The sequence below is a fragment of the Pseudorasbora parva genome, chromosome 10, assembly GCF_024679245.1.
Source record: "Pseudorasbora parva isolate DD20220531a chromosome 10, ASM2467924v1, whole genome shotgun sequence".
In the NCBI taxonomy this organism is placed as follows: Eukaryota; Metazoa; Chordata; class Actinopteri; order Cypriniformes; family Gobionidae; genus Pseudorasbora; species Pseudorasbora parva.
In genome coordinates, this window is record NC_090181.1 from 43988015 (window position 1) to 44012363 (window position 24349).

At 37.7% G+C, this 24349-nt stretch overlaps 1 protein-coding gene across 1 annotated transcript in view; it reads left to right on the plus strand.

Annotated features, from left to right (window-relative positions):
* Positions 1 to 24349, plus strand: part of aqr (aquarius intron-binding spliceosomal factor) — a 79483-nt gene that overhangs the window by 38641 nt on the left and 16493 nt on the right. Inside the window, exons 23-30 of the mRNA XM_067456225.1 lie at positions 3204 to 3314; positions 3512 to 3621; positions 5021 to 5156; positions 9363 to 9572; positions 19163 to 19300; positions 19677 to 19748; positions 21890 to 22077; positions 22910 to 23081. Coding sequence (XP_067312326.1) covers positions 3204 to 3314; positions 3512 to 3621; positions 5021 to 5156; positions 9363 to 9572; positions 19163 to 19300; positions 19677 to 19748; positions 21890 to 22077; positions 22910 to 23081 — 1137 coding nt within the window. The remainder of the gene's footprint in view (positions 1 to 3203; positions 3315 to 3511; positions 3622 to 5020; positions 5157 to 9362; positions 9573 to 19162; positions 19301 to 19676; positions 19749 to 21889; positions 22078 to 22909; positions 23082 to 24349) is intronic.

A 24349-nucleotide genomic window follows, 5' to 3' on the forward strand; every position in this document is an offset into this window, starting at 1 on the left:
TTACAGGAAAAATAGAAGGAAGGAAAACTGTAACTTTCATTGTTTTACTGTATATTGACTTACTACTTCATAAATAAGTAAATAAATAAATAAGGGAAAGTATAAAAAAACACTTCTGTGGTCATCACTATCCTCTTGCAGTAGGACCAGACCAGTTGTTGCTTTCGGCAAATAAATGCTCTAAATTACAATATTTTTATTTTGAATTTGGAAATAATGTTAGTATTTTATAGAATAAAACAAAAATGTAGATTTTACCCAAAAACATACCTTGAAACCAGAGAAACTGGTAATTTTGCAGTGGTCTCTTAATTTTTTCAAGATCTATCTATCTATCTATCTATCTATCTATCTATCTATCTATCTATCTATCTATCTATCTATCTATCTATCTATCTATCTATCTATCTATCTATCTATCTATCTATCTATCTATCTATCTATCTATCTATCTATCTATCTATCTATCTATCTATCTATCTATCTATCTATCTATCTAACGAGAGACAGAGAGGAGGAAGAAAAAGAAGAGACCTGGAAAAAATAAGAGACCACTTAATATGGAGTAATCAATGTTCAATCGATGAATCTCTGTCCTATTTTTTCATCCATTCATTGTAATTGCCTATAGGCAATCAATATTTTTAATCTTCAAAACAATTGTAACAGTAATTCATATTAAATAAATTGAATAAAGTAATCAAATGTAAAATAACATTAGCATTCTTTGTCAAAATGTAAAACTGATTAATGCTTACAAAAGTAATTCTGCTTTGTCTTTTGTTGTTTGATTAACATTAAAACACAGACAGCAGCAGGAATATTAGGCAGCTGTCATTTTAAGAGCAAATGCACAAATCTAATATACGGATACACACATTTTCTTTCTCAACTGTTCACGTTCACTTAAGATGAAACCGTCTGTTGACGGGAATACTCTCCAAGACTGGCATTTTGGCACAATTATGTGAGTATTTGACGGTTTATGCACAATAAGCAGTGAGTAATGGAATTGTTTTAGATATTTCAGCATTGATACATATTGAAAAATCTATATTTTTAACAACACTAATTTGTTTTTGAGACTCTTCTGCTCACCAAGGCAGCATTGATTTGAAAAAAAAAAATACACTAAAACCATAATATTGTGAAATATTATTGCAATTTAGAGCAGCTGTTTTCTATTCTATTTCTATCTTTAAATGTTTTTTAAAATGTATTTTTTTTGCTGTGATCAAGGCAGAATTTTCAGCATCATTACTCCAGTCTTCAGTGTCACATGATCCCTCAGAAATCATTCTGATATGATATTTTAATGCTCGAGAAACATTTCTGATTATTATCAATGTTAAAAACTTTTTTTTTTGGTTGAAATTACCATTAAAAAATAGGAAATTAATACTTTTATTTAGCATTAAATTGGACAAAAGTGACTGAAGACATTTATAATGTTACAAAAGATTTATTTTTCAAATAAATGCTGTTCTTTAGAACGTTCTATTTATAATATTATAATAATTAAACTGTCCAAGTAATCCTATTTATAATATTATAACAGTATTAACTGTCCAAATAATCCTCAACAAATGTATCTTGGTTTCAAAAATATAAAGCAGCAAAATATTTATAATCAATAAAATATTCATAATTAATTAATAATATAGTACAAATAATAAGTGAGCAGCAAATCATATTAGAATGATTTCTGGAGGATCATGTGACACTGAAGACTGGAGTAATGATGCTAAAAATTCAGCTTTGATCACAGGAATAAATTACATTTTACTATATATTATATATGTATGTACAGTATTATCCTCCCAGAAAGATATCAGTCTTTCACTGCGCCTACTCGTATATCTGTCAGCTGGTTTTGAATCTATAATTGAAATGTCTGTCAGTCTCTTCCTGTGTGATTATGTAAATGTAAGGCTTTCAGTCTAAGGCCGGAGACACACTGCAAGCGTGTCGTTTCTGTTGCGTGTCAGCCGCGAGGCGGCTGCCTGGCGTTTTCTCCTTTGCACACCAGAAGCGTGTCTGACGCGGCGCTGCTGCTGGTATTGATGTACAGGGAAGCACTATACTTCATGTTAAATATAAATATACAGGAAGTGCAGAATTATTAGGCAAGTTGTATTTTTGAGGATTCATTTTATTATTGAACAACAACCATGTTCTCAATGAACACAAAAAAATCATTAATATCAAAGCTGAATATTTCTGGAAGTTTTAGTTTTAGCTATTTTAGGGGGATATCTGTGTGTGCAGGTGACTATTACTGTGCATAATTATTAGGCAACTTAACAAAAAACAAATTTATACCCATTTCAATTATTTATTTTTACCAGTGAAACCAATAAAACATCTCAACATTCACAAATATACATTTCTGACATTCAAAAACCAAACAAAAACAAATCAGTGACCAATATAGCCACCTTTCTTTGCAAGGACACTCAAAAGCCTGCCATCCATGGATTCTGTCAGTGTTTGGATCTGTTCACCATCAACATTGCGTGCAGCAGCAACCACAGCCTCCCAGACACTGTTCAGAGAGGTGTACTGTTTTCCCTCCTTGTAAATCGCACATTTGATGATGGACCACAGGTTCTCAATGGGGTTCAGATCAGGTGAACAAGGAGGCCATATCATTAGATTTTCTTCTTTTATACCCTTTCTTGCCAGCCACGCTGTGGAGTACTTGGACACGTGTGATGGAGCATTGTCCTGCATGAAAATCATGTTTTTCTTGAAGGATGCAGACTTCTTCCTGTACCTGTACTTCTTCCTGTACCTGTACTTCTTCCTGTTTTTTTATTATTACAATTAGGCCTATATCTGCATTTATGTTAACCTACAGACTTTCAAACATGAAAATGTCATTTATTAATATGTATTCGTGTCAAAATGGCATATAAACATCTTTTCCTATTCTATTTTGCCTGGAAATGATTCCAACACGCTCTAACCGGTTAACATGGGAGCCGAAACAAAAACGGACACGCCACACAGCCGAGACGCTCAAGGCACGCTTGCAGTGTGTCCCCGGCCTAAAACCTCCACGTGCTGATGTACGAGAGGGTCAGCTAGGGTCGAAGAATGGCCAGCGCTGACAGGGAAAGAGCAATCATCAGCATCACTTTTTACAATCTTTTATCAAATCATCCAAATGTTTTTTTCTTTTTCTTTTTTCTTGGATGTAGGTTGTTGGTCCTCCCGGCACAGGAAAAACAGATGTGGCTGTTCAGATCATCTCCAACCTGTACCACAACTTCCCCGAGCAGAGAACGCTTATCGTCACACACTCCAATCAGGTACATGACCAACACGGTTAATGAGGGAATTCAGCTCCCAGTGTTGACCAGATTCAAAGCTTAGCATTCAACCAAAATTACATTTTCCTAACTCTCAACATCTACGAGAAAGTGCAAAATATATAATTGAAATGAGTATTTATTTTCTGTTGTTTATGTATTTATTTTCTGGATATGTGTATGTTTGTCTTGTTCAGGCTCTGAACCAGCTTTTTGAGAAGATTATGGCATTAGACATCGATGAACGGCATCTTCTGCGTATGGGACATGGAGAAGAAGAACTGGAGACTGAGAAAGATTTCAGCAGGTGCAGATCTCACACACACACACACACACTCAAAATCACTCACTCACACTTAACAGTTGTGTTGGCAAAATCACTTCTGATGTACTGTAGTCAGTTTTCCCTGATGAAAAATCATATACTGTGAAAACATGTTGTTTCAGAAGTCAAAAGGTCCTTTCCAATCCTAAAAGAGCTTTTTTAGGATTGATTTTTGATTTATGACCTTCCTTGCTTTTGAGGTAAAAAACTGGATTATTTATTCCTAAACAGCAAAACGACAAATGATAAAAGCAAAACATGTATGAAAATTAGTTTTGACGATACGGAAGAATCCCAATCTTAGAAACTGCGACTCAAGTTTATTTTTAACAAGAATTTTATGGAAAGTCCATAAAAGTGTATCTATCGATCATATAATTGCTCCACACGGCTCTAGTGGGTTAATTAAGGCCTTCTGAAGCGAAGGAGTGTGTAAGAAAAACATCCATATTTAAAACTTTATAGACTAAAATAACTAAATTCCGGTGGATTGTCATATGCACCTAGGATTACTAGAGGGTAAGTAAATCATGGGTTAATTTTTCTTTTTTGGGTAAACTAACTCTTAATAAGCTTTACAGAATTATTAAAAAAAGTAAAATGCCGATACATTACATCAGTGTCACAGCATCCACCTCACAGGGTTCCAGACTGCGACCAAATGGTCGTATTTTGTGACTGTTTTTCCTGCTGGTGCGACTTATTTAGTTAGATGTCGCACTGGTGCCTCCACCACGGGTCCCAGCTGATTTCTTTTACATATGAGTCAAACGAAACGAAAGCGGAAAGGAACCGCACTCTTTGTTTGAGCTGCGCGAACCGTTTATCAGCTCGGAGCAATAATAGACAGCGCAGCACGTGCTCTCACACGGACCCATCTCGGTGTCGAGATACCGTAACCACACACTGCTGGAGATGTTATTAATATACATCGCTACTGAGAGATCGAGTGGAAGCGCTCAGAGCAGAATTCTCTGTTATAAACCAAAGATATCAGATCAAATGTTATGTATTACTGTACACGGTTTAAAGTGATTCTATAAATAATTACATTTTTATTATTATACATTTGGAAGCAAGAATATATATATATATATATATATATATATATATATATATATATATATATATATATATATATATATATTCTTGCTTCCATGTATATATATATATATATATAAATAAAACTAGTGTACTTTTTGTATTGTAATAAATAAATAATTTTGCTTGCAAATGTATGCAAATTATTATTATTTTTTGCTGGTTTTTTATGCCATCTTAAGTTACTCAAAACAGTTCTTGGGGAAAAAATTAGTGTCAAGCCCTTTTCTGGACTGCATGATGTAGTCTCATATGAACTGTCCTCTCCTCTGTGTGTCAGGTATGGACGAGTGAACTATGTGCTGTCCCGCCGCCTCGAGCTGCTGCGAGAGGTGGCGCGTCTGCAGGAGAGTTTGGATGTACCTGGTGATGTTTCCTACACATGTGAGACCGCTGGACACTTTTACCTCTACCAGGTACCCTTCACTCCCCTCCCAACATCATCTGTTATATTTAGCCTTTTTTATAAGAGAGTTATGTTATGTTAAGTTATGTTAATGCCCAATAATGAGGTATTTAGCTCTCACATTTCAACGTCAACACTGTTAACACATTATTTGCTTCCTGCAAGTAAATAAAAAAGCAATGTTACTTAAAATGGTGATGAACAGGAAGTAAAAAAATCTAATAAATCATACAAATCCAAGATGAATGAAATGAGAGATTTGAATTGGGATCTTGAGAGAGGAACAGGCAAAGAATTATCAGCTCAGCTCTCAACGACTTAAAATCATTTAAAACAAGCATTACAATAAGCTGATGTCAGATTAGTGGTCGACTAATGAAATAATGAACAGGGATTTTAACATCTGGGCGTGCACATGGTTACATGTGGTTTGGGATTAGAAAGGACGATCAGCAGTAGCACTGTCTTAGGTGTCCTACCTTATGAACATTGCTGTTTATTTCTCTGTTCACACCTGCAGTCCTAATGTCTCTCTGCAGCAGGACTGATCATTGACCTTGTCGAGAGAGGGTTCAGTAGAAAGGGCTCTTTAGTTTTGTAATGGTGACCCTGATTGTCTACCGCCTGTAAACTGTTAATGTCTTAAGGACTGTTCCACTGGTGCATGTGCAACAATAATTAATGGTTCATTGAACAGGCATGAAAAACATTGCTTAAAACCCTGTCCAAAAAAAATCTGTAAAGCTCATATTGATTTTACAAAATTATTTTTAAAATACAGTATCCTAGAAGTGGGACATTTCCAGTTTTTGTCTGCATTAAGCAATTATTGCCTTAATCAAAAATAGGAATGAACTCTAGCATTGAATGATAATATTTCAAAGCACTTTGCGTCATTTTGTAAGACAAATATTGTCTTTTCCTGGTTTAGAAGCCTTCCAGTAAACACTGCTAATGGGGATTAGAAGTGAAAAGGGGAGGCGATTACATTGTAAAGCATCTCTGTGAATCTGAGGATCTGGGAAGAAAAACTAGAGATTCTTGGTGCATTCCAGTGAATTATTAATGGGATATATTGTAAATTAAATCAAGAGCGCAGACCACAAATGCACAGTACATGTTGTCCTTTTTCATACCGTTACGGCAGAATACAGAAGAAAAAAAGATTAGAGGGCAGCAACTGAAAGAGCTCTTTTGCCTCAAATTAAAATAACAAGCATTACATTACTCTTCTGATGTCTGAAAATACCAAATGAAAGAGATTGTACAGCTCATTCTGTCAAACTGACAGAGGAGGATTATTGGTAGCACATCCTTAAGATTTGAAAATGATTAGTTTCAGTCTTATTAAATGGAATCTCCCCAAACTGGAAATGCCTCCCATAATCTAAAACGCAGTGGGTTCTTTAGGAAAAAGGCGGGTAAAATAGATAAGATGAGATTAAATAGATAATTCACGTCCTCAGCAGCTGTTTTTATTGAAGAACCAGGATTCCCAGAGTCTTGTAAACGTGCATTTGAGGTTAAAAAGGATATTTTTAATATCGGATCAGATCGGTTCTGAAAAAGGGGTATCAGTGCATCCCTATCCCTGTTTTTTATTTATTTATTTTTTATTAGTTGTTTTTCTGTTATATTGTAATTACATAAGCATGAAAAATAATAAACTCACGGCCAATATGTCAGACTTGATTTGCTTTGGAGAGGGGGGACAGCTGTCTGCAGGTCCTTCTCAAAAAATTACCATATTGTGATAAAGTTCATTATTTTCCATAATGTTATGATAAAAATTAAACTTTCATATATTTTAGATTCATTGCACACCAACTGAAATATTTCAGGTCTTTTATTGTTTTAATACTGATGATTTTGGCACACAGCTCATGAAAACCCAAAAATCTCAAAAAATTAGCATATTTCATCCAAACAAAATAAAATAAGTGTTTTTAATACAAAAAAAAGTCAACCTTCAAATAATTATGTTCAGTTATGCACTCAACACTTGGTGGGGAATCCTTTTGCAGAAATGACTGCTTCACTGTGGCGTGGCATGGAGGCGATCAGCCTGTGGCACTGCTGAGGCGTTCTGGAGGCCCAGGATGCTTCGATGGCGGCCTTAAGCTCATCCAGAGTGTTGGGTCTCGCGTCTCTCAACTTTCTCTTCACAATATCCCACAGATTCTCTATGGGGTTCAGGTCAGGAGAGTTGGCAGGCCAATTGAGCACAGTAATACATGGTCAGTAAACCATTTACCAGTGGTTTTGGCACTGTGAGCAGGTGCCAGGTCGTGCTGAAAAACCAAATCTTCATCTCCATAAAGCTTTTCAGCAGATGGAAGCATGAAGTGCTCCAAAATCTCCTGATAGCGAGCGGCATTGACCCTGCCCTTGATAAAACACAGTGGACCAACACCAGCAGCTGACATGGCACCCCAGACCATCACTGACTGTGGGGACTTGACACTGGACTTCAGGCATTTTGGCATTTCCTTCTCCCCAGTCTTCCTCCAGACTCTGGCACCTTGATTTCCGAATGACATGCAAAATTTGCTTTCATCCGAAAAAAGTACATTGGACCCCTGAGCAACAGTCCAGTGCTGCTTCTCTGTAGCCCAAAAGTGTCTTGACCTGGGGAATGCGGCACCTGTAGCCCATTTCCTGCTCACGCCTGTGCACGGCGGCTCTGGATGTTTCTGCTCCAGACTCAGTCCACTGCTTCCGCAGGTCCCCCAAGGTCTGGAATCGGTCCTTCTCCACAATCTTCCTCAGGGTCCGGTCACCTCTTCTCGTTGTGCAGCGTTTTTTGCCACACTTTTTCCTTCCCACAGACTTCCCACTGAGGTGCCTTGATACAGCACTCTGGGAACAGCCTATTCGTTCAGAAATGTCTTTCTGTGTCTTACCCTCTCGCTTGAGGGTGTCAATGATGGCCTTCTGGACAGCAGTCAGGTCGGCAGTCTTACCCATGATTGCGGTTTTGAGTAATGAACCAGGCTGGGAGTTTTTAAAAGCCTCAGGAATCTTTTGCAGGTGTTTAGAGTTAATTAGTTGATTCAGATGATTAGGTTAATAGCTTGTTTAGAGAACCTTTTCATGATATGCTAATTTTTAGAGATTTGAATTTTGGGTTTTTATGAGCTGTATGCCAAAATCATCAGTATTAAAACAATAAAAGACCTGAAATATTTCAGTTGGAATGTAATGAATCTAAAATATATGAAAGTTTGATTTTTATCATTACATTATGGAAAATGATGAACTTTATCACAATATGCAATTTTATTTTTTTGAGAAGGACCTGTATATTAGCTCACTCTGATTAGATGAAAAGTACGTTTTGGCTAGAGACCTCCAATCAGGCCACAAGCCATTGGTAGCTTGTGAGCGACGTGCTGGAGACCCCTGATGTAAGAGTTACAGTAGCAAAAAAAAGTATTTAGTCAGCCACCAATTGTGCAAGTTCTCCCACTTAAAAAGATGAGGCCTGTAATTTTCATCATAGGTACACTTCAACTATGAGAAGAAAATCCAGAAAATCACATCTGATTTTTAAAGAATTTATTTGGAAATTATGGTGGGAAATTAGTATTTGGTCAGTAACAAAAGTTCATCTCAATATTTTGTTGCATACCCTTTGTTGGCAATGGCTTTCTGTCAAACGCTTTCTGTAAGTCGCCAAAAGGTTTTTATACACTGTTGCTGGTCATTTTGGCCCATTCCTCCATGCAGATCTCCTCTAGAGCAGTGATCTTAAATCTTAAAACACACTGTTTTTATAATGAATATACATTTACATTGTTCTAGTTACACCAGGTTCTAAACTTATCCTTAAGTTTTGAAAACAAAACTAGGGCTAGCAGGCCTTCGGATATTGCCGTGTCAAGTAGGTTGAGAAGCGCTGGTCTGGAGAGCAGCACTGGCGTGTGAATCTAGGCCACACACATGCAGCAGTTTCACACAGGCCTGCTTTTATTTGTGTCCGTCTTATCGCTCTCTGTGGTTCGATCCTTCACGCTGTGGGCGGTAGATTCATATCAGCGCCTCGGGGGATCCGTACGGGCCATTAACTCAGATTTCAGAGATTACATGTGTTGTACTAATTAAGTGTGGATTGTGACAAGGCTGTTTGTCCATTGATGCGCTGTTAATGAGTTCTGCCCGTGAAATCCTCAGGCGCTGATCTTATCTGTATGTCTGTCTTTATCTCTTGTCGTAGATAATGTCTCGTTGGGAGGAGTACATGAGTAAAGTGAAGCCCAAGCCCAGCCGAGAGGTGCAGGTGCAGGATGTGGCGTCTCACTTCCCCTTCCATAAGTACTTCTCCAACGCTCCTCAGCCGGTGTTCAAAGGCCAGTCTTACCAGGAGGACATGGACATCGCTGAGGGCTGCTACCGCCACATCCGCAAGATCTTCACCCAGCTAGAGGTAGGGCTGGAATACAGCTAAATTATATTATTATTGTGCTTAGAGACGTTTTATCATACATTGTACATGGATGTTTGAATAATCACTTGCCTAGCGGTTCAATTCGATCATAAAACTATATGATAATATATCTTTTTTGCTTAAGCCTTCTGATCGATTTGAAAAATTATACTCTTTAGGTTAGTGCAGCACACCAGGTCAAATGATTTCCCATATTGGCCATTCTGGGAAACATTTTTTAATTTTTCCTCAAATTGCTATATTTTATGAACACAGAATCATATCAATACGAAACTCATAATGTGCCATCAGGACTATCAGGGTTTTTCCGCCAAAACAAATTTTTTTCCTGTCAAAGAATCAATTGATGAGTTATTGTGATTTATAAATTAATGTAGATGACAAATGCGCGTGACAGAGCGCACGTTAACTGAGTGGGGATGTAACGATATCAAAATCTCACGGTACGATACAATTTCGATATTGACCTCACAGTACGATATTTATTGCGATATTGTGGAAAAGCTCACGGTATTGTTAAATAGCTCACGATAGTGTTTGTGATGATAATAGCGAAAAAATACTGACATTTATTCTGCTTTTGCCAGTCAACAGGCAATTTATTGTTGTATTCATGGATCCATGACAACATAAAACGCTGATCAGTGTTTTTAACCCTTAAATGCATTCGTCGGGTCGCGTCATTCACTACCCTGCTCCTCATTCATTTTTTAAAGTTAGACATCAACATTCTTAGTATTCCTCAATCAATCCATTTTAAACAATATAACAAAAAACAATAATAGAATTATAATTGAATGCCTGTTTTTTCACTAGTATTTGTCAAAATTGTATAGGATCGCTAACGACCCGAGGTGTGTAGGATTGTACGTATATATATATTTTTTTGCACACTGATAAATAAATCTATATTAAGGAAATAGGGCGCAATTCACCTTTATTCCACAAGGTGGCAATGTCTGATACGCAATGATGAAGTGACGTTTCACTCATAGTTACCTCTGACTGAAAACGAAACAATAATTATAATCTGCAAAACTTGAAATGGCTCAGTGATTTACAGCAGAGAGCAAGTACTAAACACAATCATATGTTAGTGTCACTGTCTCTTGATGATGGATGTGGTCGAGAAGCTGTCAGTGATCAAAATATTGATTTTGAAGACGTTGAAAATGAGTTTGGAGAATATGCTGGAGATTGCGAATATGAGGCAGATGCTGAATATACTGGTGATGATGATGGTATTAAACAACTGCTCAAACTGAATCCTTCCAAGCTCCAAAAGGTAACGAAATAGGTTTTATTTTATTCTTCTGTAAGTGTTACTCTAACATCAGAAGTTTTATATATTATCTTGACAGGTAGAGGTCTATCCCTATTTTAGCACTTTGGGATTGTTTTTAACTATGAAAAGGGCTTTACAAATAAAATATATTATTATTATTATTATTATCATTATCCATGTTAAATATAGATCCGGGTCGCTAACGATCATGGTCTATGTAGTTAACAATGATTTGTTCTCCGGGACTGTGTTTATTCCTCTTGCTTTTTGACGGACACCTGTCCTTTTAATATTGTAACCCAACCACGACGATATCGAGACACGTTTACCACCGCGATAGCACGATATCGTCAATATCGTTACATCCCTATAACTGAGTGACAGAGAACGAGCAGAGAACCTGTGCCGAACTCTCTGTCTTCAAAACGATCACCGTTTAAGCTCTTTCTCACTCGCACATATCAATCAAAATCAACTGAACTGACACAATGGTAAAAGGTCGGAAGACTGAATCCATGTTCCGCGTGGCGCGTTCACACAATATTTTCCCTACATTTCTGCTGGATGTGAATTGAGCTCAACAAAACGCATCTCTTTTGACAGACGTTTTGCACACGCTGACATAAATACTCTCAAATAAAGGGAAAAATATCCTTATGAAGTGTTTTCTGTGATGGCAAATCTTTTGCGTTCTTTTAACAGTCTGGATTCAAACATACTGGCCCTCATTTATCAAAAGTGCGTACACCAAATTTCCAGCGTACACCTTGCGTACACCCAAACCCACCGTGACTTTAAGATTTATCAATATGGACGTTGGCGTACGGCACGCTCAAATCCTACGCCAGCTCAGGAGGTGGTGTACGCACGTTTGAGTTAGTGTGAAAATGCGCAGAAAAACAATTCCTAACACCACAAAACGCACTGACAAGATATGCTTTATGACCCACTGTTAAAAACCACATACAACAACATTCAGTGTTTATTTTTGTGCAACGTGAACCTCAATGTTTAATTTGTGTGACTTTACCAAAGCGTTTGATTTGTAGGCATATGTATTCCTCCAGTCGCGAGCCTGTGCGCTTTACCGGCCCGCATGGCCCGGCAGCTGCGCACGGACTGGGACTAAAATCATTCAGACTGACAAAATAATAAAAATGACCTTCTTCTTTTAAATAATAATAAAATCAATAAAAACGACACTCTTCTTCTAAATAACAAGCGTCATTAAGAATAATAATCATAATAATAATAAGAAGAATCTTACAAATTGTGATGTAATTATTAATGTGAATGAATCTTACTCCACATCACATCATCATCACTATTGTACACCCCAATACATGTGCCGTGATACGAAATTAAATGCTATTTTTTTCAAAACATGCTGTAAAATAATGCAGTGATGGTAATTATCATCCAAACAGCTTTAAACTGTTGGAGTGCGCTTCTCAACCCCCACACTATTAACAGTACTCGTTATTTGTGTCCATATTTTGTTTTTGTAGGTGCCTTTAATTCTACTCTTTAAACTCCCAAATAAAACAATTTCGGGGTTTTTTCCACTTCCCTGGTGATCTCGATGGGCGCGTCTCAATCATCTCAATAGTTCAGTAGTCAGAACACTGATCAGAGAGTCAGCCCATTGACTTATGCCCTAATCAGTGCCCTGACTAGTGGACTAGTGAGATGATTGAGCTGCGCCCGATCTCCACGTCGGAGAAGTTTCGCTTCTTTGCCGTCTTCTGTTTGTCCATGGCGTAAAATGAGGGCGTGGGGGAGGCAGAGACTTGAATCTATAGGGGCGTGTTATTCTAATGACGATCGTTTTCAGCCGCCGCATTTATCAAGGGCAAATATTGCGTACACCTGGATTGCAGAGGTACGCACAGCTTTATAAATCAGGCGATGAGAGGAGTGTAAGCATAATCTTACGCCAACATATACACCAGTTTCTACGCAAGATTGATAAATGAGGGCCAATGTGTCCGCTTTTGTCCGATTGGCGAACTAACGACTCATTTGAACCGATTCATTTTAATGAACTAATCTGTCCAACACTGAACTCACGAATAGGTGTGTAATCATTTACTCACAACACTTCTGAGATGAGAATGCAAGTGTGCTTATCCCATTAAACAAGAGGGGTTAGTATGAATTAGTCTTAATAATCCACAGTATTTTCATGTATTTATTTTAAATATTTATATTGATAATGTTCAGTAAATTACCCCAAAACATTAGTTTAGACTGGAATAAGGTGAAACCAGAACAACGTGCGTGTATGCGTGTGTGTGGATGACCATGTCTGGTCAGCCACCACCGAAGACCATTTGTGAACCTGGAAAAACCCTGACTATGCTGTGAATTTACTCGAATAGTTTCAGAACAGCGGCACCAAAATTAATAATGACATTTAAAAAAATGTTAAAGGTGTCATGAACTGGCTTTTTTTATTTTTATACTGTTGTCTGAGGTCAACTAATGACGTTTGTGTGCTTTTTACATTCAAAAACATCATAACTAATAAGTAATAGGCTATTTTCTACACTGGTTTTGAGGCTCTCTCCTGAACGCTGGATTCTGATGGGCGTGACCATAGACCGTAAAAAAATATGGACGACTCGACATCATCCGTTTCCGCTTGCCATATTTGAAGCTTTCAGGAGGCCTTGCACGGCGCGGACATCTTGGGACCAAGTCTGCGCAGTAGCGATTTCGGGATCGGAGTTGCGCAGTAGAGCGCAGGAAGTAGAGCAGGAAGTACAGCAGCGATATCAAAAGCCCGCCCACACTCTCGCAGATGCAGAACAATTAATTATGTTGGTGTGAAATAAACAGTTATGGAAATGTAGAAATTAAAGCTAAAGCTCTAATCTGCTCCCAAAAATTTCGAAAAAAGTCCGTTAGTGCCTCAGTGACAACTTCACTCAGAGAAGCCGTCAGTCTCAGCTGTCAATCATGACGTCACACCCCCCGTTTTTATAGCATCAAATAACTAACTCAAAGTAAACTTATTTTTAAAACGAACACCTGAAATGAAATCATCGTGATGATAACTGCCTTCAGTGACATAAACTAACTTTGGGGAAACATTTTTGAAGTGTAATTTTATTATTTAGTTTGCCTCGCGTCCATTAGAAAACACAGAGGGGCGGCTATACTGGGACCGGTCACCGGGGGGCGATCGAGGCGCGAAAGCTTCAGTAAATGAGAGGGAGACTGCAGGCTTGGGCGTGACGCACTGGAGGCTTGGAAGTAAACGCCCACGGCTAGGATTGGAGTAGATTAGCATATTTAATGAGGTTAAGCTCCGCTGTCAGTACATGTGATGGAGGAATTGTTTTGAAAGTGCCAACCAGAATGATTCTCTCACAGGGCTCGCAAAACTTAATGATTTATCTTTCATCCACACATCCATCCAAATGAACATGGAAAAAAGCAGACTAGGTGTTCTTTAAACACATAGTTTGCCCATGTCTGCTGAACAGTGTGTGGTGTAAACTCAAGGTTTGTTCATCCATGAAGATAAATCCATCAATAATTATCTCCCTCTCCTCCTTTAAGGCCCATTATTCTGGGATGCCCCTTCTTTGATGTTGATTTCTCATCCTTTTATCCTTTGTGTTCATCTGCCGACAACAAAGACATGTTGCTGTAATAAAATTGTGCGTCATCATAGCCACAATGCTGCTGTGCGTGTGTGTGTTTGAGTCTGTCTGGGCATCACTGTCCCTCAACCGTCAGCACCGAAGACTCAGGGTTAAAAAAATAGCCTCATCAATACTGAATGCTTTGATGGGTTTAATATTAATGCAGAAGCGCATCAAATATTCATTTCCCAATGGACACAGTCCTGAAAATATCCAGCTGGGTTGTCCTCTCTTCACTGCACAGATCTGAGGCACTATTGAACAGAAACAGATACTCAATATCTGAGTGTGCGAGAAGAAACCAAAGATGCTGTTTCTAACAAATGACAGGAAGTAAGAAGAAACACAATCTCCTCTTCTGGATGTTCAAACACCAACCTCACCTTGTGAAATTTAAAATATTGTGGTGACTCTTTACTAGTGCTAGGCAACGGTTAAAATGTTTAATCGTGTTTAATCGCATGATTTTCTGTGATTAATCGCAGTATGCGCAAAATTCAATGATGATACAAAAGTGCTGCTATATGAACAAAAGTGCAATAACATATGGTTTGCAAACACTTTAAACAAATAAGGTGCTTTTTACAGCAGTTAAAAGTTAGTAACAGTTACAATATTTCTTGTAAATATCAACTTAAACATTAAATTGAATTGAATTGAATTGGTGGTATACATATTCTGTAGTAATATTCTCATCAGTGTTCTGTCAGCTTTTACATCGGCCGACTTAAATCTGCATATTTGTGATATTCACCCCAGGGCGTTATTTAATTTTGTAAAGGCCATTTTTTAAAATCGTATTAAATTTATGCATCATCTTTCATGTTAAATTCTTACATTTGATTAATAAATTCAGTTATAATAGTAAAGACACTATAGGCTGTTACCAATCAAATTAAATAATTTAAACTGCAATAAATACAGCTGCAATAATTAATGTTATAAGTTTGATGTTCTAAATAAAACATGCAATCATACTTTTAAACATAACCGCCAATAGGGGGCAGCAAGTGATCGTCTTCATAAGTGAGTGTTGCTTTCCGTTGGAACTATTTTCGTCGGTGAAATCATGGGTGAAATGAAACAAAAAAGTAGTTTGGGTCTAAAATGTAAGTAACTTAATATTAATTAGGCAACTTGTTTATTGAACTAGGCTAAACCATTCATGCTACACAATTCACGATTGCAAAGTCGACCTGTGTTATTAACGATATCATAAGTCATAAATATCAACAACTACAAAAAAGCTCAGTTTTACCCCAGTATGTTTCTTCTGTGAGTTTGTATTGGTGCTCAATTGTTTTGATTTCTCCACGAATGTCTCTCACAAAGAGACCGGCAGCGTGAGCCTCAACGCAATAGAGGCAGAGATACACTCATCAATCACTGTTTACATTGAATATAATAAAAACAACAAAAAAAAAATCTGGATCATTCTCGCATTTCTGTTTATTTTAATATTTTATTTGTCCCAGACAAAGAATGTCAAGCCTTGGCTTACAGACAGCCCTGTACTATATTCTCCTGTGACCAATGGTTTGTCTGTATGTGTATTCAGAGGCCGTGAGCAACGGGCTTTCAATATAATAATAAATAACTACGTTAATGTGCGATACAATAATTGTCTGCGTTAATTAATTAATACGTTAACGCGATAACGCGTTAACTGTCCCAGCACTACTCTTTACATTTTAACGTGATGAAGCCTGTTGTGTTATATTGGACATGCACATTTCTAGTGCCTCTCAATTATCAATGTGATCAAGGAAAAAAAAAAATAAAAAAAATAATGTAAGATGTATGAATAACTATATTGTTAGTAATATTTCACACTTGAACACTTTCTGGACGGATGCAGCTTTTACTTGATGATTCAGACATCAATTTTATAGAAGAATCACAAGTATCAAATATGATCATCAGGCTTTTGAGGAAAATTTATTTGTTCATCTCAGTCATCATTAACTCAACTAGAGCTTTGATCATAAAACTAAGCATTTAAATATCATCTTACTGAGACAGATATAGAGTGATGACTGATTTATATGCATTTTATCTGTAGTATCTGCTATATTGTTATATAAAGATCCCGTTGATTTACATTACAAGCATCCGAATTTTATCTTACATTTTGGCCATATAAATCTCATCAACTGCACCATACTGAATATGTTTACTCATTCAAACTTGCTGAATGTATGACCAGGACCACCCTCGCCTGCAACCTATGTGTCCACTCCCGTGGACTTTATTTTACAGCTTGTGAAAAATGTACACATACTCGGATTAAATATTCGTTCATGTTAATATCCAGAATAACAGACTTTTAACACGATTGCGTTTAAATAAGTTAACCAATGCTAAGCCAATGCACCACACATGACAAAAACATTGGCTAGCCAGTTTTTTTTAATTAGCATTCTAAAACGTTAACCGTTAAAGCCGTGACTAGCAGCACCTCAGTTTTTAGGCTACTGCATAAGCTACACATTCACCAAACGAGTAACTTTGAAATAACTAACCTAACAGAGAACTTTGAAATTAGGCTATATAATTTTAACAAATTAAATGCAAAACTAAATAAATAAAATGCTTAAATTCAGACTTCACATTATTTCTTGCTTAACAGGCTATTGCATAAAAGAAAACAATACAAAAAAATAAACAAAAATGGCATAGACTAATTAACAAACAAAGGAATTTGATCACTGGGCCTTGCTTTGATTACTCCATATTACTATGAAGAAAAAGTATATTGCTGACTGACTGCAGTCCCAGCATAGACTGTAAAAACATGTACGTAGTGTCCGGGACGTCACCCATAGGATTCCGATAAGCTGTTCTGAAGCTTAAAGGGTTAGTTCACCCAAAAATGAAATTGATGTCATTAACTCCTCCCCCTAATGTCATTCCACACCCGTAAGACCTCCGTTCATCTTCACACCGTTTAAGATATTTTATATTTAGTCCGAGAGCGTATGCAAGTGTATGCACACTATACTGTCCATGTCCAGAAAGGGAATAAAAACATCATCAAAGTAGTCCGTATGAGACATCAGTGGGTTAATTAGAATCTCTTGAAGCATAAAAAAAAATTTTGGTCCAAAAATAGCAAAAACTAGGACTTTCAGCATTGTCTTCTCTTCCGCGTTTGTGTTCAATCCTCAAATAAAGATTCAAACGGTTATGAATCAGTGAATCGATCAATGATTAGGATCGCCAGTGTCACGTGATTTCAGCAGTTTTTTCAAATAATGAATCAACTGATTCATAATCGTTGAAACTTTGTTTGAGGTTTGATTTTTAGAGCTAAATGTATTTTCGATGCTTCAAGAGATTGCTGAATTAAATTGTATTTTTTGTTATTTTTCGACCAAAATGTATTGTCGACTCTTCAAAATGACTATATGAAAATATGGACTACTTTGATGATGTTTTTATTACCTTCTGGACGTGGACAGCAAGTGGGCATACACTTACATTCAAAGGACAGAAAGCCCTCGGACTAAATCTAAAATATCTTAAACTGTGTCTGAAGATGAACGGAGGTCTTACAGGTGAGGAACAACATTAGGGTGAGTCATTAATGAAAGAAATTTCATTTTTGGGTGAACTAACCCTTTAATGTTACATATGGAATATTATTACATTATATTAAGTGTTATCATTTCATATGAATCCAAACAGTTTTCTTTTTTAGAACACTTGACGGTTTTCTTATCAAAATAACAAAATATATATTGAAATCGAAAGCATTTTTGATGTGTTTATATTTCTGTCGGATGAATGGTGATACAGTTTCTCACACCACTTGTCACATCGTTTTAACTGCTTGAGGTAACTGTTACTGCTAATGTTAGCGTCCTGTCAGCCGCGACGACAAAGTACATACATGCTGCTGTTCTTACACTGCTAAAGCATCTAGTAAACAAATAAATCATTTTAAAATGATTTGGCAACAAACACTGAAGTGTTCTGTATTCATACCGTTTCCCTTTCGCTGTTTTAAACGCACATTAGATGTGTCAGCGCTCTGTGTAGCGTGTGCTGTTAAGCGCGCAGCCTCGTAGTAATAATGTAAACAATGTCAGTGAAAGTATTTTTATTTGCGCTCTAGAGGCCGCTCTCGCGCTATATAATACCAGCAGACACTTCTCAGAGCTCTTGTAGGCTACTATGTAATGACAGCGCCCTTCTCAGCCACTCCCGCAACGGGCGCAAACCGGAAAAACTATCGGTATTGATTTTTGCCGATAACCGATTGTTCCACAAATCAGCTATCGGCGGCGATTAATCGGCAAAACCGATGAATCGGTCGACCTCTAGTTATAAACATAAAAACTTCACATTTTGAATGTTTACGCAGTTTCTCTTTGTGAGCGGCGCAAGTGTCAACAGCGCGATATTTATTATATGTAATACTATTATCCACTATCAGTCGCCCCTTATCAATCAATCAACTTTATTTATAATATTCACTTGTCCGTCTGGTAAATAAAATTATCTTTCAGTTGTCCCTTCAAAAAATCCACATTGCCCGTACAAGCGTTAATGTTGAGCCCTGGGTTATAACCGTGTTAGTGTGTGGGTTTAGCACTGAGCGATTCATAAAGGCATCTTCTCTCCTGCAGGAGTTCAGGGCGTTTGAGCTGTTGCGCAGCGGGCTGGACCGATCCAAATACCTGCTGGTGAAAGAGGCCAAGATCATCGCCATGACCTGCACACACGCTGCCCTCAAACGCCACGACTTGGTGGAGCTGGGCTTCAAGGTATCAGTGTCATATGATTCACAAACACATCGTCCTTTTGAACCATTGCTTATAAACTTTAGTTCACCCGTTTTAAAAAGTTTTAAGGCATACTTGAGTGACATTTGACAAAGACACAATCAATAAAATAAGCATGAACAGTCATCAGCAACAGATGATGGATTCTGGATTTGTAATTCCAATTTATCTCTAGTTTTTAAGAACTATTTTAAAATATGTTTGGTAGTTGACTTTTGACTTTCGAAAAAATTTGAATTGTTGTTTTGAACCGGTTCTCTGTGATCTGAATTAACTGATTTACTGAAGTGAGTTTGCAAGTCTACACTTAACATTAATGTCTGCTGCCTTAATACTGACTTGCTTGATCTTTCTCTAGTATGATAATATCTTGATGGAGGAGGCAGCTCAAATCCTGGAGATTGAGACCTTCATCCCTCTACTGCTACAGGTACAACCCTCTCTCGATTAAAAAATGGTTTTCGTTGATGATTATTATTATATTGTTATATAATGTGTGTGTGTGTGTGTGTGTGTGTGTGTGTGTGTGTGTGTGTGTGTGTGTGTGTGTGTGCGCGCTGCAGCTGCAGAGACAGGACGACTGGTTGCTATATATATATATATATATATATATGCAAGACCCCCATTACATTTTTCACTCTGTTATATTGCAGCCATTTGCTAAAATAATGTAAGTTTTTTTTTTTCTCATGAATGTACACAAAACACCCTATATTGACAGAAAAACACAGAACTATAGACATTTTTGCAGATTTATTAAAAAAGAAAAACTGAAATATCACATGGTCCTAATTATTCAGACCCTGTGCTGTGAGACTCATATATTTAACTCAGGTGCTGTCCATTTGGTTCTACACCTTCATTTACGTCCAGCTGTGTTTGATTATCCTGATTGGACTTGATTAGGAAAGCCACACACCTGTCTATATAAGACCTTACAGCTCACAGTGCATGTCAGAGCAAATGAGAATCATGAGGTCAAAGGAACTGCCTGAAGATCTCAGAGACAGATCTGGCCAAGGTTACAAAAAAAATCTGCTGCACTTAAGGTTCCTAAGAGCACAGTGGCCTCCATAACTCTTTAATGGAAGACGTTTGGGACGGCCAGAACCCTTTCTAGAGCTGACCGTCTGGCCAAACTGAGCTATCAGGGGAGAAGAGCCTTGGTGAGGGAGGTAAAGAAGAACCCAAAGATCACTGTGGCTGAGCTCCAGAGATGCAATCGGAAGATTGGAGAGTTGTAGAAAGTCAACCATCACTGCAGCCCTCTACCAGTCAGGGCTTTATGGCAGAGTGGCCCAACGGAAGCCTCTACTCAGTGCAAGACACATGAAAGCCTGCATGGAAACACCCGAAGGAGTCCAAGATGCTGAGAAATAAGATTCTTTGGTCTGATGAGACCAAGATAGAACTTTTCTGCCTTAATTCTAAGCGGTATGTGTGGAGAAAAATATGACCTGTCCAAAACAGTCCCATCAGTAAAGTATGGTGGTGGCAGCATCATGCTGTGGGGTTTTTTCAGCTGCAGAGACAGGATGACTGGTTGCAATCGAGGGAAAGATGAATGTGGCCAAGTACAGGGATATCCTGGATGAAAACCTTCTCCAGCGTGCTCAAGACCTCACACTGGGCCAAAGGTTCACCTTCCAACAAGACCATGACCCTAAGCTACCTAAGCACACTAAAATAACGAAGGAGAGGATCTGCAGAGAGGAATGGCAGTGGATCCCCAAATCCAGGAGTGAAAAACTTGTTGCATCTTTTCCACCAAGACTCATGGCTGTATTAGATCCAAAGTGTGCTTCTACTAAATACTGAGCAAAGGGTCTGAATACGTAGGACCGTGTGATATTTAAGTTTTTCTGTTTTAATAAATCTGCAAAAATGTCAACAATTCTGCATTTTTCTGTCAATATGGGGTGCTGTGTGTAGATTAATGAGATAAAAATTAACTTAAATGATTTTAGCAAATGGTTGCAATATAACACAGAGTGAAACATGTAGGAGGGTCTGACTACCTTCCACTGTATACCCACTGTATAAATATATATATATAATATTAAGATTTGACCAAACATCCATCATGGCAAATGAATGTATGCAAAATGTATGCAACTGAAAACGGTTTGTTTGAGGATTTGGTGTCTCTAAACCTCTCCTTTCTGAGAGCCTGCGCTGCTCTGATTGGTCAGACGGCTCGGTCTGTTGTCGTGTTGTAAACAAAACGGCAATCACTGTATCAGAATTTCAGCTCTGGATCTTCCTCTATCACTAGTCGATGATATAAACCGCATCCTTTTGAAGTTCAGCCATGTGTTTTTGCAACGTTCTCAGTTACAACTTCCGTGTTTGAGGGCGGGGCAAAGGAGATGTGGTTCACGGGCAGCCAATGAAGACAATAGGCTGTCTTGCATTATGCAAATTTGTTACATTGTTACCTTTTACATTCGCAAACAGCTGTATTACACACTGCATGAAAGAGGCACTTTAATGCAGAAAATAAATTATAGTAAACATCTAGATAAAAATAATCAAGATGTAAATAACAAATGTTCTGTCTTTGTGTTACAGAACCCAGAAGACGGCTACAGTCGACTCAAACGCTGGATTATGATTGGTGATCATCATCAGTTGCCTCCTGTCATCAAGAACATGGCCTTTCAGAAATATTCCAACATGGAGCAGTCGCTTTTCACCCGTTTTGTTCGTCTGGGTGTCCCCACCGTAGACCTGGACGCCCAGGGCCGAGCACGGGCCAGGTCAGTCCGCTTATTAGACCAGAAAGCTGCTTTTTTTATGTGCCAGGTTTTTTTTTTTTTTTTTTGTGAGTATAAGCTTACTTGCAGTGTTGTAATTGTTAACTAATAGTATTAAAAAGCCTTGTCGCTAATTGAAGTTAAGCTGAAATAAAATATAAATATTAAATTAATAACTTATTTTGTTGTATAAAAAAACACTATCACTAAATCTAAAGAAATTAAAATGTAAATAAAGCTAATTCAAAATAATGATAAACACTATTATATAAAAATAAATGAAGTATATACATGTAATATAGAATATTAATAAAACCAAATAATAATAACATATATATAATGCTAAAATAACCTTAAAAATGTTTGTTCTTGTAGACCATATTCTAATAAGCATAAACAGATAAAATACACACATTTGGTACTTTTTTATATATGATACTATTTATCATCGTTACTAGGATTTTGATAAAATATTCTGTATACATATATTGTTCTCTTAACTCATCCACCATCTTGATTGTTTTCTTTTTACACTGCAGATGATCCCAGAATGCACTGCGACAAGCTCAAGTTATAAATGCGATTTTATTTTTATTTTCTGCCTATTTTAGCTTGTAATCCAAAGGACATTATCTTAGAAGGCACCGTCATGCTGTCTACCCTTCTGGTGTGCTACTACTTTTTACATGCCGTTTAGTTAGACGCTCACCGGTTTCAAAGCAGGGCTACTGTGTCCTCAGATACACTTTTTCATCTGATGTGTCCTATTTCTCTCTCTCTCTCTCTCTCTCTCTCTCCCTCTCTCCCTCTCTCCCTCTCTCCCTCTCTCCTGCAGTCTGTGTAACCTGTATAACTGGCGATATAAGCAGCTGGGGAACCTCCCTCACGTTCAGCTCCAGCCAGAGTTCCAGGCGCCGAACCCCGGATTCTCCTTCGACTTCCAGCTGGTGAACGTGGAGGACTTTAACGGCGTGGGTGAATCAGAACCCAACCCATACTTTTATCAGGTGAGCGAGAACGTGTGCTTAGTTAAATGACATGCACATGGATCAAAAGGGTCTTTCTTTCATCCCTGTACCATCATCATTATCTACTTTTTTTTAAGTAAAACATAACATTTATATTCATACCATAAATAGTTAAATTATAGTTTTTTTCACTCTTTTTTTAGATTATTAAAGGAACTGTATGTAAGAAATGTATTTCAATTAATCCTAAAAAGGCCCTGATATGTCACTAGACATTAAGAAATCATGTTAATTTCAAACACTTATATCACTGACAACAGTAGTCCGGCCAGGATATTGTCATTTAAAAGTTGTTGTTGCAGCCCTCAACTGATGTTGGTGTTGGCATGTTGTGTTTTGGCCTAAAGCTCCGCCCTCCAACTATCAACCAATCACAAAGTCAGTAGTGTTTGGGCATCCGGGTTGCCAGATCTGCTCTAGTTACCACAGCTGCAGATCTACAAACGTTCCTGATGATCCTGTAGCCAATCTGGCAACCTCGAGTCAGAGGGAGAGGGGATAGTGATTGCAGTACCAGTTTTGGCCACAATCTTACATACACTTCCTTTAAAAATACTGTAAGGCAAACGTTTAATTGAAGGCATTGAGTAAAGTTTCAATATGACCTTCATGTACTAAAAATCAACCCCTGGGACATAAAAGTGCATGTAGTTAAAGAAACACCCACTTATGTTAATGTGCAAATTGAATAAAGGACTTGGCACGGCATGGATTTTTTTAGCGAATCTTGGCAGATTTGCGTCCAAACTCATTGTTCCTAAGTGACAGGCGTACGGTATGCGGTGTGTGAGTCACATGAGTCCAGCTATGTGCCCCTGCTACTGTTTACTAGGATCCTGGAGGGAATTGTCCTCATTACAGTATCCATGCCAACACAAACACACACGCACCAGCCGCACACACACTCACACACGGCTCTAATGGGCCGTATGAATTAGCCTCTCACAGAGCAAGAGGAAAGACATTGTTTGCGCAGTCAGTGCTTGCAGCCGCTGAAGAAGCATCTCTTATTAGTAAGTTTGTTCCCTTGTTAGTGTCCTACTGGAGCTGTTGCCATCTCAGCAGTGGTCTGGTTAAGTTTAATGTCAGAGCTGTTCCACCAACTAGACGCTCGTTTATCTTTAGACTGTCTGATGTGCATGTACTCATAAATATGATTTTACTTTTTTTTTTATATAAGTATTCAGGACACATTTGAACTGTACTGTATGTTCAAAGTTTTTTTGATAGTCAAATTAGGGCAAGAG